The sequence below is a fragment of the Monodon monoceros genome, unplaced genomic scaffold (genome assembly GCF_005190385.1).
Source record: "Monodon monoceros isolate NGI ecotype Baffin Bay Population unplaced genomic scaffold, NGI_Narwhal_1 Super_Scaffold_14, whole genome shotgun sequence".
NCBI lineage: Eukaryota > Metazoa > Chordata > Mammalia > Artiodactyla > Monodontidae > Monodon > Monodon monoceros.
In genome coordinates, this window is record NW_021703770.1 from 20,078,347 (window position 1) to 20,094,817 (window position 16,471).

The window sequence follows — 16,471 nt, forward strand, 5'->3', positions numbered from 1 at the left end:
TTTTTTTTTTTTTTTTTGCGGTACGCGGGCCTCTCACTGTTGGGGCTCTCCCGTTGCGGAGCACAGGCTCCGGACGCGCAGGCCCAGCGGCCATGGCTCACGGGCCCAGCCGCTCCGTGGCACGTGGGATCCTCCCGGACCGGGGCACGAACCCGCGCCCCCCGCATCGGCAGGCGGACCCCCAACCACTGCGCCACCAGGGAAGCCCTCCCTCAGTCTTTTTGCTGCAGTTCCCTGTAAATCTTTCACTGAACTTTTCTTACTCCATGCAGAAACCCTGCGTCTACAACTTAGTTACAGAGACTTCTTCCAGAGCTGTCGCCACTGCATTCTGTTTCAGTCTTGTTATGAAAAACATATTTGGAGCCTAAAGTTACTCAGTTACTGTGAAGTAAGTAATTAAATGTACCTTGGTGTCAGAAGTCAGATCTCACTTTCCTGATTTAATAAATCTATGTCAGATTATCTGTTTCATCTTCTGTAAAATGGGAAAATAATATTACTGGCTTTGTATAGTGATTTTGAGGATTAAATGAGTTAATTGCATGTGAGGCACTTGGTGGAGTGTTTGGCATAAGTGACTGATAAATGTTTACCATTCATTCCTTTAGCAAATATATTTTGAGTATTTTTTATGTGCTAGTACCTGTGTTGGGTGTTGAAGATGCAGTGAGTAAAAACATCCCTTCATTTTTACGAGAACATTTAAGAGGGGAGACCATGAGCAGTACCTGGGTTCTTACTTATAAATACCAATAATATATGGAATATTTTTCTATATACAGTAAGTTCTTGGTTATTTGTGTAGAATTTCAGAAGCCTCTATGTCAGTAGTTTCCTTCTGCTCAGGAATTTCCTTTTGACATCTAAATGAGCCTACTCTGAAGTTTGTAATGCAATTCCAGTACATTATTTTTTGAACTAAAGAATTGAGATTTTAATGTGTATATAGGAAATAGGAAGGCTCTAAAATGTCAAAATGAAGAATGAGTTTGCTTAGTTTTGATAAAGTTGTTTTTTTTCTGAATGTTTTATTTCATCAGATTTTATTAAATTGGCAAGATCATTTTAGTGATCACCAGGCCTTTCCTAAAGGCTTCTGTTTTGGACAGCCATAAATGCTAGAGAGAATTCATCTTTAAAATTGAAATACTCTCTTCTGAAACTGTCACCTGTGGTCCTTAGTTTGTCTTTCAAAGTAAGACGCATCCTCTAGTGCTTCACTATTTGGCAAGTGCTCTTTTTTTTTTTTTGCGGTACGCGGGCCTCTCACCGCTGTGGCCTCTCCCGTTGCGGAGCATAGGCTCCGGACACGCAGGCTCAGCGGCCATGGCTCACGGGCCCAGCCACTCCGCGGCATGTGGGATCTTCCCGGACTGGGGCACGAACCCGTGTCCCCTGTATCGGCAGGTGGACTCTCAACCACTGCGCCACCAGGGAAGCCCGTGGAAAGTGCTCTTTATGAGTGTCCCTAGCCTGGAGAGAGATTTGAATTCATTGAACTGGTTCTCATCACAGAGTCTTAAACTTTCTGTCTTATAATTAGCCCTTTTGGGGTATACTTATTCATGTTGATTGTGTTTAGCTGACGGTTAAACCACTGTGCTTTTCCCGTTGCTCAGTTGAATACTGTTACTGGTAAATTTTCTCTTGATTGTTGTAGAGAACTGGCTGTAACAGGTCAGTGATGCTAGAAAGAGTGAGAAAATAATTTCTTCTACTTGGAGCACTGTACTTCTGTAGATGCTGTATAAATTGCATTGATTCTTGGGGCAAGCATATCAGGCTGCTATGCTGTTTGGTTACATTGCTCCCAACCCCTTTACAGTTCACTTTGGTAAGAGTGAAGACAGTGTTTCAGTATAAGATATATATATATATATTTTTTTGCGGTACGCGGGCCTCTCACTGTCATGGCCCCTCCCGCTGCGGAGCACAGGGCTCCAGACGCGCAGATTCAGCGGCCATGGCTCACGGGCCCAGCCGCTCCGCGGCATGCGGGACCCTCCCAGACCGGGACACGAACCCGTGTCCCCTGCATCGGCAGGCGGACTCCCAACCACTGCGCCACCAGGGAAGCCCATAAGATATTTTTAAACTATGCTAATTTGTTTTTAAACATAATAATTATTTTTTCTTATCTCTATTTTCTTTATAAAAGGAAATAAGGTTATTTTGGCCTGACTTTTTGTGAAAGTATGCTGGGCCCTAGTCATCAATACTGCTTTTTGCACACACAGGAACCAGCTGTTAGGAATCAGTTCTAGGATTTGTGCAAAGATCTACCTTAAGCTCAGATATCTTCTAGCATCTCTCATTTACTTTGATTTCAATTGTGGTTCAGTGATCTCATTAATAGGGTTAAGTATCCAGGAAACTAGGTAAACTACACAAGTTGGTAGGTGTGTCTGTGATAACTCTTTATCAGTTTTGTTTATCACTTCTTAGCCATTCATGTTTCTTCTGTTCTTAAAGTGTGTGAAATGATTGTTCGTGGCAGAGAGTCAAGTTGAATAGGAATTAAACAGTTCTGTTTTCTTTTTATTGATAAAGTCAGTAATATTGATGATTTATTGAGCATTTATTACATGGCAGACCCTGTGTGAAGTACTTACGGTACATTTTCTCATTTTTAATAGTGTCAGTAATGCTATGAAGTAGCTCCATTTTGGAAGTCAGAAGTCTAAGACTTAGGAAGATTAAATAGCTTTCCCAAGGTCACAGCTAATAAATGCTAGAGCTGTAAATCATTCCTATTCCTGCATGACCCCTTAAGCCCATTTTGTGCCTTTCAAGAAGTGGAGAGGTCTTTTATACAGGAATATGTGAGGTTTGTACACTTTCCCCACTTCACAGTGTTGAAGTAGTACACCAGCTAGTACTGCCAGTCCTTCCGCATAAAGCTCTTCCCTGCTGACAGCTTGCTGTTCTTAGGAGGTCTGGATCTTACACTGGTGTAAAGTCTTTTTGGGTCTGTTCATCACAGAGTCCTTGCTTCATATCTGTTCCTAACTCATGGTTTTAATTATTAAGTTACTGATATGAAAGTCATGTCCTTGTTAAAGTATGCACATGAGCTTTGGAGTTTGACTTGGTTTAAATCTTAGTTATTCCATTTCCTGGATGTGTGATCTTTAGTCATTTACTTCTCTCTGCTTCAGTTTTCTTATTTGTAAAATGAGTATAATAATGCCTTTTCCCTAAGGTAGTTGTGAGAATTACATGATTGATAATACATGTAAAATAATTAGAATACTGCCTGGCACATGGTGTTCAATAATTGTAACCTGTGTTACTGACTGGTTACCAATGATTTATTTCTGTCAGTAATATACTTGTTTTAAATTAAATGCTAATCAGTAAGATACTAATTATCATTTTGTTGTTAGACTTATTTTTTCCCTCTGAGGACTTTCCATTATATTGTAGACTGTATTGCCCTTTCGTCTTCAGGCCATGGACTTGTACTGAATAATAGACTACTATTAATAAATACTATGTGCCAAGCACTATTCAAAGCCCATTAATATATTACCAATCTCATGTTGTAGGAATTATTATTAATCATTACTGTTACTGTGAACCTTTAAATTAATTACCTGTTCAATCATGTTACCTCTTTATCTTTATGGAAATATTAAAGGAGAGAGTAAGAGCTGACTAATCCATTAGAGATTATTTGGTATATCCTTCTGGTTGAGAAAAATTAGGTAGTGCTAGAGACTGGGTTCTCTCTGTTCTCTGTTACCAAGCAGATTCTTCTTAGATACATGTTCCCATTGTTGCTTCCTCTGATTAATTAGATGCTCTGTTCAGGAACCATCTTGAGGTGTTGAGAATTTGTCAGAGGGTTCTGCTTTTAGGTATTCAGATAATTGAGGTCTTTATCTCTGTGTTTTATTGATACTTTTATCATCTGTGGCAAGAAATTATCTTACTATTAACAAAGGTTAACAGGATCACTTTATAATGATCTCAGGTTGAGGTGATGTTTGTTTTGAGTGAAGGAACTCTTGGATGCCAGACCTTTAGGGACCCTTGACTTGAAGGTTGTGAGTGCTATACATGGACACTTTTTTTTTTTTTCTTTTTTTTTTGCGGTACGCGGGCCTCTCACTGTTGTGGCCTCTCCCGTTGCGGAGCACAGGCTCCGGACGCGCAGGCTCAGTGGCCATGGCTCACGGGCCCAGCCGCTCCGCGGCATGTGGGATCTTACTGGACCAGGGCATGAACCTGTGTCCCCTGCATCGGCAGGCAGACTCTCAACCACTGTGCCATCAGGGAAGCCCTGGTTAGGCAAGTTTTATTTTTTCTTTGAAATAAAGGAAGTGTAAACTGTAAGATGGTATTTAAGCTTCTTTCTGTTTGTTTTCTTTTAGGTGGTATTAAAGATTATCAAACATTACCAAGAAGAAGGACAGGGAACTGAAGTCGTTCAAGGAGTGCTTTTGGGCCTTGTTGTCGAAGATCGGCTTGAAATTACCAATTGCTTTCCTTTCCCCCAGCACACGGAAGATGATGCTGACTTTGATGAAGGTAAGGGTACTCGTCTTACTGTGTCTTTGCAGTGCACACAAATGGTTATTAATCCAATGTTCACCATAACCTTTGATGTTCTGTTATTGGGAGTCTATCAGGGTAGCCTAGTTCTGAGTTTCTTGAAAAAAAAATTATACAAATTCTCTGAAATGAAGATTTATTATAAAACACTTCATTAGTCTGGCCTTTACTTATTTGGAATTTGTGATTCTCATAATTTGGATAGGAGCTGTGCTGAAGTTAACTTTCCCATTATGAAATCAGCTTGCCAAATACATTGTGAAGGACAGGGATTGCTATTGTGTCCAACACCCATTTCCTACTATAGTATTTGGCTTACTGTTTAAGAAAAGATGAGTTGAGCTATCTACTTCAGAAAGACGACACTCCTTAAGTATTTCAGGAGCATTTTATTTTTGTGCTACAGGTATAGTTGCTTTGTTAGCAAAGGCTAATAGTAGTTAAAAGCTCATACCAAAGGCTAAGGTCAGCATCCTAAAGGATTAAAAAAAAAAATCTAGTTGAAAATAATTTCTCACTTGTCTGAACTCTCAGAACTCATTTTGTACATACCTTTTTTTTTTTTTTTTTTTTGCGGTACATGGGCCTCTCACTGTTGTGGCCTCTCCCGTTGTGGAGCACAGGCTCTGGACGTGCAGGCCCAGCGGCCATGGCCCACGGGCCCAGCCGCTCCGCAGCATGTGGGATCCTCCCGGACCGGGGCACGAACCCGCATACCCTGCATCGGCAGGTGGACTCCCAACCACTGCGCCACCAGGGAAGCCGGATACCTTTTTTTTTAATGGCAGTTAAGACAAATAACATTTATCAGCTTAATTATTTTTAAGTGTACAATAGTGTTAGCTTTATGCCACTTGTTGTGGAGCAGGTCTCTAGAACTTCCATTTTGCAAAAACTGAAACTCCATATCCATTGACCAACTCCTCCCCTTTTTGCCCTCCCCAAACCCGTGGCAGCCACCGTTCTACTTTCTGTTTCTAAGAGGTTGACTGCTTTAGATACCACTTATAAGTGGAATTGTGCAGTATTTGTCTTTTTGTGACGGGCTTATTTCACTTAGCTTAAGGTCCTTAAAGCTCATTCATGTTATAGCATACAGCAGGATTTCCTTCATTTTTAAGGCTGAATAATATTCCCTTGTATGTATATACTATACTTTCTTTTTCCATTCATTCATTGATGGATATTTAGATTGTTTTTTACCTCTTGGCTACTGTGAATAATGCTGCAAATGTCTCTTCAAGATCTTATTTTCAGTTCTCTTGGATATATAATCTTGTCAGAAGTGTGATAATTCTGTGTGTAATTTTTTTTGTAGAACTTTCATAGTGTTTTCCACAGTGACTACACCAGTTGACATTCCCACCAACAGTGCGTGAGGGGTCCCTTTTCTTGATCTTCTTGCCAACACTTGTTATTTGTTGTCTTATTGATGATAGCCATTCTGACAGGTGTGAGGTGATCTTTCATTATGGTTTTGATTTACATTTCCTTGATATTAGTGATGTTGAGCATCTCTTCATATGCTTGTTGGCCATTTTTATGTTTTCTTTAGAAGGAGAAATATCTATTCAAGTCCTTTGTTAATTCTTTAGGATTTTTTGTTGTTGTTGTTGCTCAGTTGAAGGAGTTCTTTATATATTTTGGATATTAACTCTCGTATATATGGTTTGTAGATGTTTTGTTCCTTTCACTCTTTTGTTTCCTTTGTTGCACAGAAGCTTTAATATAATTTGACTTATCTATTTTTGGTTTTGTTGCCTTTGCTTTTGGTGTAACATCCAGGAAACCATTGCCAAGACCAGTGTTATGAAGGTTCTTCCCTGTATTTTCTTCTAGGAATTTTATGCCAGTGCCATACTCCTTTGATTATTGTTGCTTTGTAATATGTTTTGGAATCAAGAAGTGTGAGGTCTCCAGCTTTGTTTTTCTTTCTCTAGATTATTTTGGCTATTTAGGGTCCTTTGGGATTCCGTATGAATTTTAGATGTTTTTTTCCTATTTCTGCCAAAAAAAAAAATGCCATTGGGATTTTGATAGGGATTTCATTGAATCTGTAGATCACACTGGGTAGTATGGACATTTTAACAACATTAAATCTTCTAGTCCATGAATACAGGCTGAATGTCTTTCCATTTATTTGTGTCGTCTTTACTTTCTTTCAGCAGTGTTTTGTAGTTTTCAGTATACAAGTGTTGTGCCGCATTGGTTGAGTTTGTTCCTAAGTATTTCATTCTTTTTGGTGCTATTGTAAATGAGATTGTCTTTTAAATTTCTTTTTATCATTCATTTTCTATATAACATTTACTTGATCAACTTTAACTTTGATAAAATGTTATCTCATTTGACTTCACATCCTCATAGTACCTTGAACATTTAATAACACGAAGTATATTCTTACTGAGGTTAATATAATAACCTTGATATTGCAGTTTGGTCTACACATCTTTTTTTCATTAAGATAATACTTCTAGAAACTAACCAAGGCTGTTTTATTCTAGGCACTTAAGTACTAGCATTATTTAAAAACTTCCGTGCAATATGCATTTTATTTTGTTTTATTTTAAACCAGTCAGGATCTCCTTGTTTCATTTGAACTACTGTAATATTAATATTAAATGTGTGTAATACTCACATAGGATTATGGTTGGGATTTCTCTTTAGTCCATTTTGGCAGTATTAAGTTATCTCTATTCCCATATTCACCAGCCTCTCTGGAGATACTTAATTATAATTCAGTAATAACTAATTTAGATCTGGAAGACAAGGGAGAAGACCAGGGATTGTTAGCACAATTTCTTTGATTTACAAGTTAGGAGCCTGAGAGGTTCATTTGAAATGACTTACTCAGTTTCCTTGTTAGTGGCACAGTTGGGAGCAGAATCCATTCCTGAACAGTTTACATTGTCACGTGGCTTTCTCGGCTAATTAATTTTGTTTTATAAAATTCTCAATTTAGAATATTAGCAAGAAATAGCTGTTCAGTGCAAATACGGTAGATAAACAAAGCAAAATGTCAGACTAATTTTAGATCTTGAACATTGGAAGCTAATTTTTTTTTCCTGCTTTTTTAAAAAAAATTTTTTTTTATTAGTCATCCATTTTATACACATCAGTGTATACATGTCAATCCCAATCTCCCAGTTCATCCCACCCCCACCCCCACCCCCCGCTGCTTTCCCCCCCTTGGTGTCCATTTGTTTGTTCACCACATCTGTGTCTCAATTTCTGCCCTGCAAACCAGTTCATCTACCATTTTTCTAGGTTCCACATATATGCGTTAATATACGATACTTGTTTTTCTCTTTCTGACTTAGTTCACTCTGTGTGACAGTCTCTAGATCCATCCACGTCTCTACAAATGACCCAGTTTCGTTCCTTTTTATGGCTGAGTAATATTCCATTGTGTATATGTACCACATCTTCTTTATCCATTCGTCTGTCGATGGACATTTAGGTTGCTTCCATGACCTGGCTATTGTAAATAGTGCTGCAGTGAACATTGGGGTGCATGTGTCTTTTTGAATTATGGTTTTCTTTGGGTATATGCCCAGTAGTGGGATTGCTGGGTCATATGGTGATTCTATTTTTAGTTTTTTAAGGAACCTCCATACTGTTCTCTATGGAAGCTGGCTTCTTTTATGGACTTGAGATAATTGGCCTTTGTAGCTTTTCATTAACATGTGCTTTAAGAAGCTCATTAAAAAATGCTTTAATAACACTGAGATTAGGACAGACTTCAATTTAATGTTAAATAATAATAAAAAAATTACAGGGCATTGTTTGCTGTGTATTATATGTACATTTCCTATAATCATTTACTCTACATAGTTGAAGGTTTTATCAGTCCCATTTTCCAGATTAGGAAACTGAGGCCAACTTGTCCAAAATCATTTAACTGGCAGTTGGTAGAATAGGGGTTGAGATCTTTGGGTCCCTGGTCCCAAATCCCATGATTTTTCCCACTAAAATGGTGTTGATTTTAGAAATTTAATGAAGTAGAAGCCAGTGATTAAAGGGTGTTGTGTGCAGAGCATCATTATTCTATATCTTAAATTTGTTTTTGGGAAAAACAACTGAATTTGAATTAGATTTTCTTGGTTTGCCTTTGGAAGCTAGTAGGTTTTGCCATTTTTCTTATATATGTGAATAATTTAAGTCAATGCTCTGTATTTCTTCATAGCCTCCTGTAGTAGTCTTAAATTTTAGGTTCTCTCACTTAATCCATTTATTTAAGTTTTTTCGATGTGAACCATTTTTTAAAGTCTTTATTGAATTTGTTACAATATTGCTTCTGTTTTACGTTTCGGTTTTTTGGTGGAGAGGCATGTGGGATCTTAGCTCCGCGACCAGGGATTGAACTTGCACCCACTGTATTGGAAGCCGAAGTCTTAACCTCTGGACCGCCAGGGAAGTCCCCATTTATTTATCTTAATGGGCATTGGTATGCAGTCACCATTAGATGTTTATCAAACCTTGATAAAAGCTAAATTTTCCCATTGTAGTCCTGCATGTTGATTATTTTAAATCATGCTAAAGTAAAGGCCTTTTGTTTTGCTTACTGCTATTCTGGTATTATATGCTGGCTAAAATTAATATTTATTCAGGGAAGGATCTTTTCCTCTGCTTTTCACCCTATGGAAGTAAAAATCATCACACATTTAATAACTTTAGTGATTATGTATTTCGAGTTGTGTTAGGTTGGGCTTTTTTGGTTTGTGTGTTTTTGTGCCTCGTGTAAAGTTGAGATTTCTAATCTGTGGTCCAAAAGAGAGATGTTTTAAATTAGGGCCTGGCAAATTATGATCTGTGGGCCTGCTTTTGCATATAAAGTTTTATTGAAACACTGTCATGCCCATTCACTTATGTATTTTCTGTGGCTGTGTTCCTGCTACAGTGGCTTAGTTGAGTAGTTGTGACAGAGACCGTATGGGCACCGAGCCTGAATTTTTTTTTTTTTTTACCGTCTGGTTCTTTAAGAAAGTTTGACCACTTCTTTTTTATATATAATTTTTTCTTGTTATTTTCCTGCTCTCAAAAGTTAAAGGTAGTTCCTTCTTTCATCATAAATTGATGGCTTTTTGTTTGTTACTTATTTCTTCTAGATGTTGCCCTTGACATTGACTCTCATCCAGAATGTATTATGGGCACTGTAATGAAAATGCTGGTATTATCAGGTGTTTGTTTCTCTGGTGCACCTGGAAAGTGTCAGAATGGTATTTACTTTCATTTTAATGCATTTTTCTTTTCAAAAAAATCCCACATATTATTGATATATGTGGGAACTGTCTGTGGATAACAGGGAAGAAAGGCTTTCAATTAATGGTTGTAGACTTGTGACCAGGTGTTGTGGAAAGGCAGTGGTATGAGGCCTGAAAACCCGGCTGGAAATTTCAGCTCTATACTTAGGATCTGTGTGACACCGAATAATTCACTTCTGAACTTGTTTTTATCTGACTCACTAATGTTTTTCGTCAAGCATGTATTAATTGCTTATATACTGAACATTGGGAACATAACTGAAGGATAATTTCCTTATGAGATTAACTTTCTGGGTAGTGCTACCATGGATGATGTTACAATAAGCTGATACAGAAAACAAGAAACAGTTGTGGCATGAAGTTTCTCTAGTTCTCTCCATGAATTCACATTTTTTTTTGCATATGTGATAACTTCTCCTTTGAGTGGTTTAAATCTCGATAAACTTTTATGTTACAGAATTTACTTTCTAGAGAGAGAATATGCTCATATTAGAGAATATATGATTTTTTAAAAACTAAGTAGAAAAACTCATATTAAAATTCCCATTAGGGGGCACTATTATCAAGCTTAGGAGAACTGGAGCCTCATTTGTTTTCTTAGACATGCAACCCGAGGCTTGCTAAAAGGGAAAAATATTTTCATCTGATAAGATTCAGATACTGTTTTATACAACTGAATTCCTTAAATATGTTATAAATTGCAGTGAATTAAACACAGATCCAATAACTCACTGTCTTGTTTTTCAGCAGACTAAATCAATATAATATTGCAGGTGACACAAGAAGCTTACTTTATTCTGCATCAGAGCCAAATCCATAATTTTCATATTTGGAATAGACAATTTTTTTTATTTTGCTCTTTTTAAGTCAGTCACAAAGGATGATCCTTGGCCTTCAAATAAGTTTCTTTCAGAAATGAAGCATGAAGACTGTATTGTGCTATTAAAATGCAGTTAGGGGAATGAAGTGATGCCTAACTGAGACAATATTGACGTGTGCAGCATGTGTAATTACTGAAGTAATTCCACACAGTGAAGTGATATGTACACGCACATAGCTCTTAACCTTTCTGTTTATTTTCAGGTACTAGAAAATTATTTTCTTAAACTCAAGTTTAGTGTTAGACCAGGAAACACTACTAAAGACTGCGTTATATGCTATCATTTATCATTAAGCTGCCAACAGAAGAGCAGTAAGTAGTATTGTCTTAAACAGACTCTTCAGAGGCTAAAATAAGAATTGGCAAAAATGTAATTAAAATAAAACGTAATCACAGCAATTTTTCATGGCATAGGTGTTATTTTTCTATCACTGGGTTCGGAGAGAGTGGGTTTGTATAGTTATATTACTTGCAATACTTTCTACATAGGTAAGCTATATTTTACACTGGAGAAAGTCTCTGCTTAATTACTTGCTTCCTGAAGTCTCGCCGCCTTTCTCCTTAGTTTGCTTGCAGCCCACACTGAGTGCAAAACTGCTTTAACCCTAGCTGATGATCACTCTTTCGGCTTTGTATTGCTTTGGAGTTCAGGGAAGGGTTGAGTCAGAATGGAGAAAGCTTTTCATGTTTTTTCAGACAGATGGGGACATTTTGTAAAAAGACATGATGTTTACTTACTATTTTGTATTATCTTCCATCTGTATGAACAGTCATTGATCACTGTGGTCTGTTCGACAGATTTCGTTTTTTAAAAAATACTGTTTTATTGCTTTTTCCCCCCCCCAAAGAGCTTTTCTTGGTGGAAATATTGGAAATATTATATATAGATAGTTTTGAAGTGTGTTTTGAAACTTACTGGAGAAGTAGGAGCATGTTTACTTTGTGATCTCAGATCATCAAGTGGAGGTATGATAATGTTTCAGATATCAGAAAAAAAATTCCTTTTCAGCTTTTATCCAGCAAATTGCATTGAGTAGGTGGTGAAAAAAAATTGCACTGAGTGGGTGGTGAAAAAGATACAGATATAAAATCCTAGTTACTGCTTTGAAAGATTTTAAGTGGGAGCGACAAGTGTGTAAATAAAGAATTGTGAAACAGAATTAATCTAAGTCTAGTGTGAGGAAGGGGAAAAATGATGGCAACACTCAGATATGAGCTACTAATTCCTTTTGGAGGATGACTTCACAGGGGAGGTAAAGTTTGATTTTGTAGGTGGTTATTAGTTGCATTTTAAGTAATTTTTAAGGAAGTTATGTCTTGTGAGTTTGTTCCAATTATTCACATTTCTGGGCCCTCATAAATAACACAAGCATCTCTAGAATTTAATATATATTCATTTTGGCATCTTTATTGTTCAGAGCTAATTATGTTCCTTGATAATATTTTTCAGATTTTGTTGCTGATTTTGTATTAGGTGGAGAAGTTGTTTTTGACATCTAGGCTCTTTTGATACATAAAAAGATGCTTGACAATAATAATTGAGTGCCTTGTTTATGGAAACTCAGGACCCATGCTGCAGTTAGCTCTATTTAAAATATTTAATAAATATTTAAATAGGATACTTAATAAATTTTAAATATTTAATAACCTGTTTCATATATATTTCATTTTAAATGAAACATTGTATAGTCAGGTAACTAGAGAGAATTTGTACACTGAATTATGGCACAGTTCTCCAGGGTACTGATGTCTTTGTTGTTATTCATGGTAGTATTTTGAAAACGTTAAACCATTCACATTGAGTGATTTATCACTGAATATTCAGGGTAATGAACTTTAGATTATTGCTTACTTAAATTATTTTGCTCACTCACAAAGCTATAGTTTGTGATTTGAAACTAACTTAAAAACCTTAACCTTACTTCATATGTTTAGTTTTTGGCTTATTAGGGTGATTAGAATATGAGAAGTAGAATCCAAATATAAAGCATCAGTCCTGATTATTTTTAATGCCTTTTTTGTTCTCTCGGTTTGGGCGTCTCAAGATTTTAAATACAAGAGTAGGAGCAAAGTCTGACTTCATTTTAAAAGCTTGAAAAATATTTTTGCTTTTATTGCATGTTTTAAAATTTAGGGTTTTTCCCCCCTTTTAAATGAGAAACTCCTGTGCATAGAAGGATATACTATTGAAAATGTGGTCAAGGTAAAAGATTTTTCTGCTTTAAGAAATTAAAGTGCTTTACACTGTACCCTCCCTCAGTCCCTAAAGCGTAAGTGCTATGGTTTGGAAAGAAGCCAAGTAAAACCTGTTCAAATTTTGTCCAGACTTAAAGTAATACTTTAAGATTTGAAAATTACAGGTGGATACAATACTTAAATAGTATTTAAAATTCCTAAGTTTCCCAGGTCTAAAAATGTAATCCTTAAATTACTATTCCCAGTGGTTTAAATTTTAATTAAATAAAAATTGCCTTACTTTTGAACCACAACGACATTAGGTATAGATATTTGAATTTATTACTAAACTTTAAGGTAATAACCATTAGAAATGAGCTGTTTTGGCACTAATTAAAATGTCAAAAAGCCACAGCTACAGTGTGTAATCAAAGACCTTTGCTATTTCTGTTTTTCCAAAAATTGTCCTACCCATCACAGTTCAAGCTTCCTGTCTTGCCCTGGAGAAGTGCTACCTGGCTTCACCCCCCCCCCCAATTAAATACATTACCTGATCTGCAAGTTTTATAGATTGATAGATTACTTATAGTTAGATTTGACGTTTTGGTGCTAATACTGAGTTTTGCAAACTGCCTTTTAATATAGAGTGATATCTTAGTCATGCCAGTGAAGTGTTCTGTTTGTTTTGTTTTCATCTCTCTAGGTGAAATTTTCATAGCTCTTGAAACTTTTATCTGTTTGAGGTTACTCTTCAAGGCTTACCTATTATCAGTTTCAGACTGGTGTTTTCATACCTTTATCCCTTTTCAACATGAGGATTATTTGCTGCCCTTTTTTAAAATTGGTAATTTTTACTCAGTACATTTTTGGTGCTTTCTGATACATTTGAGAACAAAGACAATATTTATTTTGACTTAAGTAACAATATGATGGCATAGGTTTATAATGCAGCCCTACATCTCCCCCCTTCTTCACCCCATACATCTTCACCCTTTGTTTTCTCTAATATGTAACTACAGACATTTTAATATACAGACAGCCTTTCTTCCCTCCTTGATCAGTGAGAGGATCACAAAATTACTCCAGTGGTCTTTGCAGAAATGTATCTGTCTTGTTGCTGTTTTGTAGAATTGGAAAGGTGAGGACCTTGTGGACATGGTTTTTGGTGGCAGGCTACTAGTCCCACAAGCAGCAGTGGTCAGAAGAGTCAGGCAGCAGCGTCCTAGTTAGGGAACTTTGGATTTGGGGCATGTGTCAGCGACCCCAGCAGGCAGCAAAGGCAGCAGTCACTCCACAAATAACAGTTGTCCTCACGCTACTGTAGCTTCCAGGCTCCTCTGTTCTCACTTTACCTTCTCCTTTTCTTTTCTTTCTTTATTCCATTGTTACTCATTCATCAAGTCAGTATTTCAGTGGGAACTATGTGCCAGGCATTTCCACTGGCCATTTCGTGCCTGTATCTGCTAAGGATGTTTCCTGAAGTGTTCGTTGAAGAACTTAGCTGTTCTAAGCAATGTGTTTGACTTGAAGCATGGGGAGATTGGTTAGCACATTACGTTAGTGAAACCAGGTTATGGTATAAAGTGAAGATTATGTTGCTGTTCAGGTGCAAGTGTCTAGAAAAACTTTTGTGTAGTTGGAGAATGACTTGGGTTTATAAAGATGTGTCTGCAAGCCTACACATCTCCAAGTTTGGGATTCAGAGTGATTCCATTATTTTGTAACTTAATTTGGTTCCTAAAGATTTGTAAACTCATCATGTTTTTCATTTTCATATTAGGAATATTTTATTTTTATTTTTGATGTCACTTGGTAGGGACTCCCAAAATTTTAGATGAAAATTTCTTTGTCAGTAATTTAATCTATAATCAAATGTACTCAGTTTTAAAAGTCTATTAGCAAGACTTTTTTGGTGAGGTGAATTATTTCTTCATTTCTTCTTTTCCTCCTCATAACACTCTTATCACCACTCCTACCTTGAAAACACAGATAAAGCAAAACATTAAAAAGAGTCATTACTGGAGGAGAGTGAAGGGTTGTATGAAGAGTGGTGATATAACACCTTTATGGGTATTAGCCATTTTCTCTGGTGAATGAATGAGGAATGGGATGGTATAGACATACTGTGAAACGTTACATATTGTGAAATGTTAAAATCACGGTAAGCATGTCTGGGTTACTTCCCTGCTCCTTTAGGAGATGTTTGACATGATTAACCGTGAGAATGATGTTTTGCTATAAGCCAGATTTGTATTTCGTTTTTGTCTCCTCATCCTATGGGCAGCCTGATAAAAAATAAGTAGTAGCCAATTCCATATATATGGAAATGGTGTGTGTACACATTTACCATCATAGCTGTTAGTTGAGAAAAAATTTTAAATCATTTTTATACAGCTCTTGCAAACTTTCTGAAAGGCATAAAAGGAAGGGAATTTAGACTGAGTTGTGGTAAAGTTCTGGTTTATTACTGATTGTAATCATTTGTCTCTAGCCTCAATTTTCACATTTGCAGAGTGGATCACAGTAGGAACTTTTGTGATTCTTTTTGCGCGTGGGAAACTGAAGCCCAAAGAGGCCCAAGTTTAAAGTGAGTGGCTAATCCAGAACTAGAAATTCCAACGTGCCCATCTAATACGTAATTCACACAATTTAGGAGGGTTGTCAGTAATGCCAGTATTTTGTTGAAAGCACTGTGAGTGATATAGATGCATGCAATTGTGACTTGTAGGCATGATGTATTTACTTAAAAGTGACTTCTTGGTGTTATCATTTACTCTCAGCACAGCTGGAAACAAATGTTTGTTGAATTTAACACTAGATTCAGAAAGTTTCTTAAGTTTCTGCCTGTGTACTAGGTATTAAATTAAAATGAAGGGCAATTCTAACCTTTAGGTCAACAGAAAATTAGTGGTAGTTGAATATATACAGTCACCTCCGGCACTCTAAGATCATTTCAATGCTGAAAGAATGGAGAAGCTAATTGAAAGTATAAATTGGTCTGGGTGGGTTAAGGGAGGAAAAACACATTCTTATTAAATGCTGTTGAATGCAGTTATAAACAATAGGTTGAATAGGTGGTTTAATTTGACTTAGGAGATCAGCCTCTGACTGATGACACAGGAAGACTTTCTAGAATACATTGCTTTGCAGATGACTTAAACAGACAATACTGATAAAGCTTGTCATGTGAATTTCCTTCTTTACTGAGTACACAGTATGCTTAAGTGATATGTTGTGCAATGCTTCCAATCTGCTGTGACTGCCATCTGCGCAAGCAGAGTGAGAGAGAAGAGAACATGGAAAGGAAATGGATCAGTTAGTAAGTTGTAAGGAATCTGTGTGAACACTGGGTGCCACTCATGAAGCACGAAGCAGTGAGTGATTTTCTTTTGTCACCAGTACACCCAGCTGTCTGTAAACTGGAGGCTTGCGATACATTCAGCTCTCGACTTCCCCTTTTGGATGTTGTGGTACCTATGCTTGAGACCAACTAGAAAATCCAGGGATGGTAACCATGATCATGCCAGCCTCTTATTATTTTTCTCTGTTATTTTTTTAATATAAAATCTTTTTGCTGCTTCAGTGTTTGACACCA

At 36.9% G+C, this 16,471-nt stretch overlaps 1 protein-coding gene across 3 annotated transcripts in view; it reads left to right on the plus strand.

The window, feature by feature from the left end:
• The window catches only part of EIF3H (eukaryotic translation initiation factor 3 subunit H), an 88,745-nt gene that overhangs the window by 15,657 nt on the left and 56,617 nt on the right, over positions 1 to 16,471 (plus strand). For all 3 annotated transcript variants that reach the window (XM_029222999.1, XM_029222997.1, XM_029222996.1), the window contains exon 2: positions 4,380 to 4,536. In XM_029222999.1, the coding sequence (XP_029078832.1) occupies positions 4,380 to 4,536 (157 nt within the window). The remainder of the gene's footprint in view (positions 1 to 4,379; positions 4,537 to 16,471) is intronic.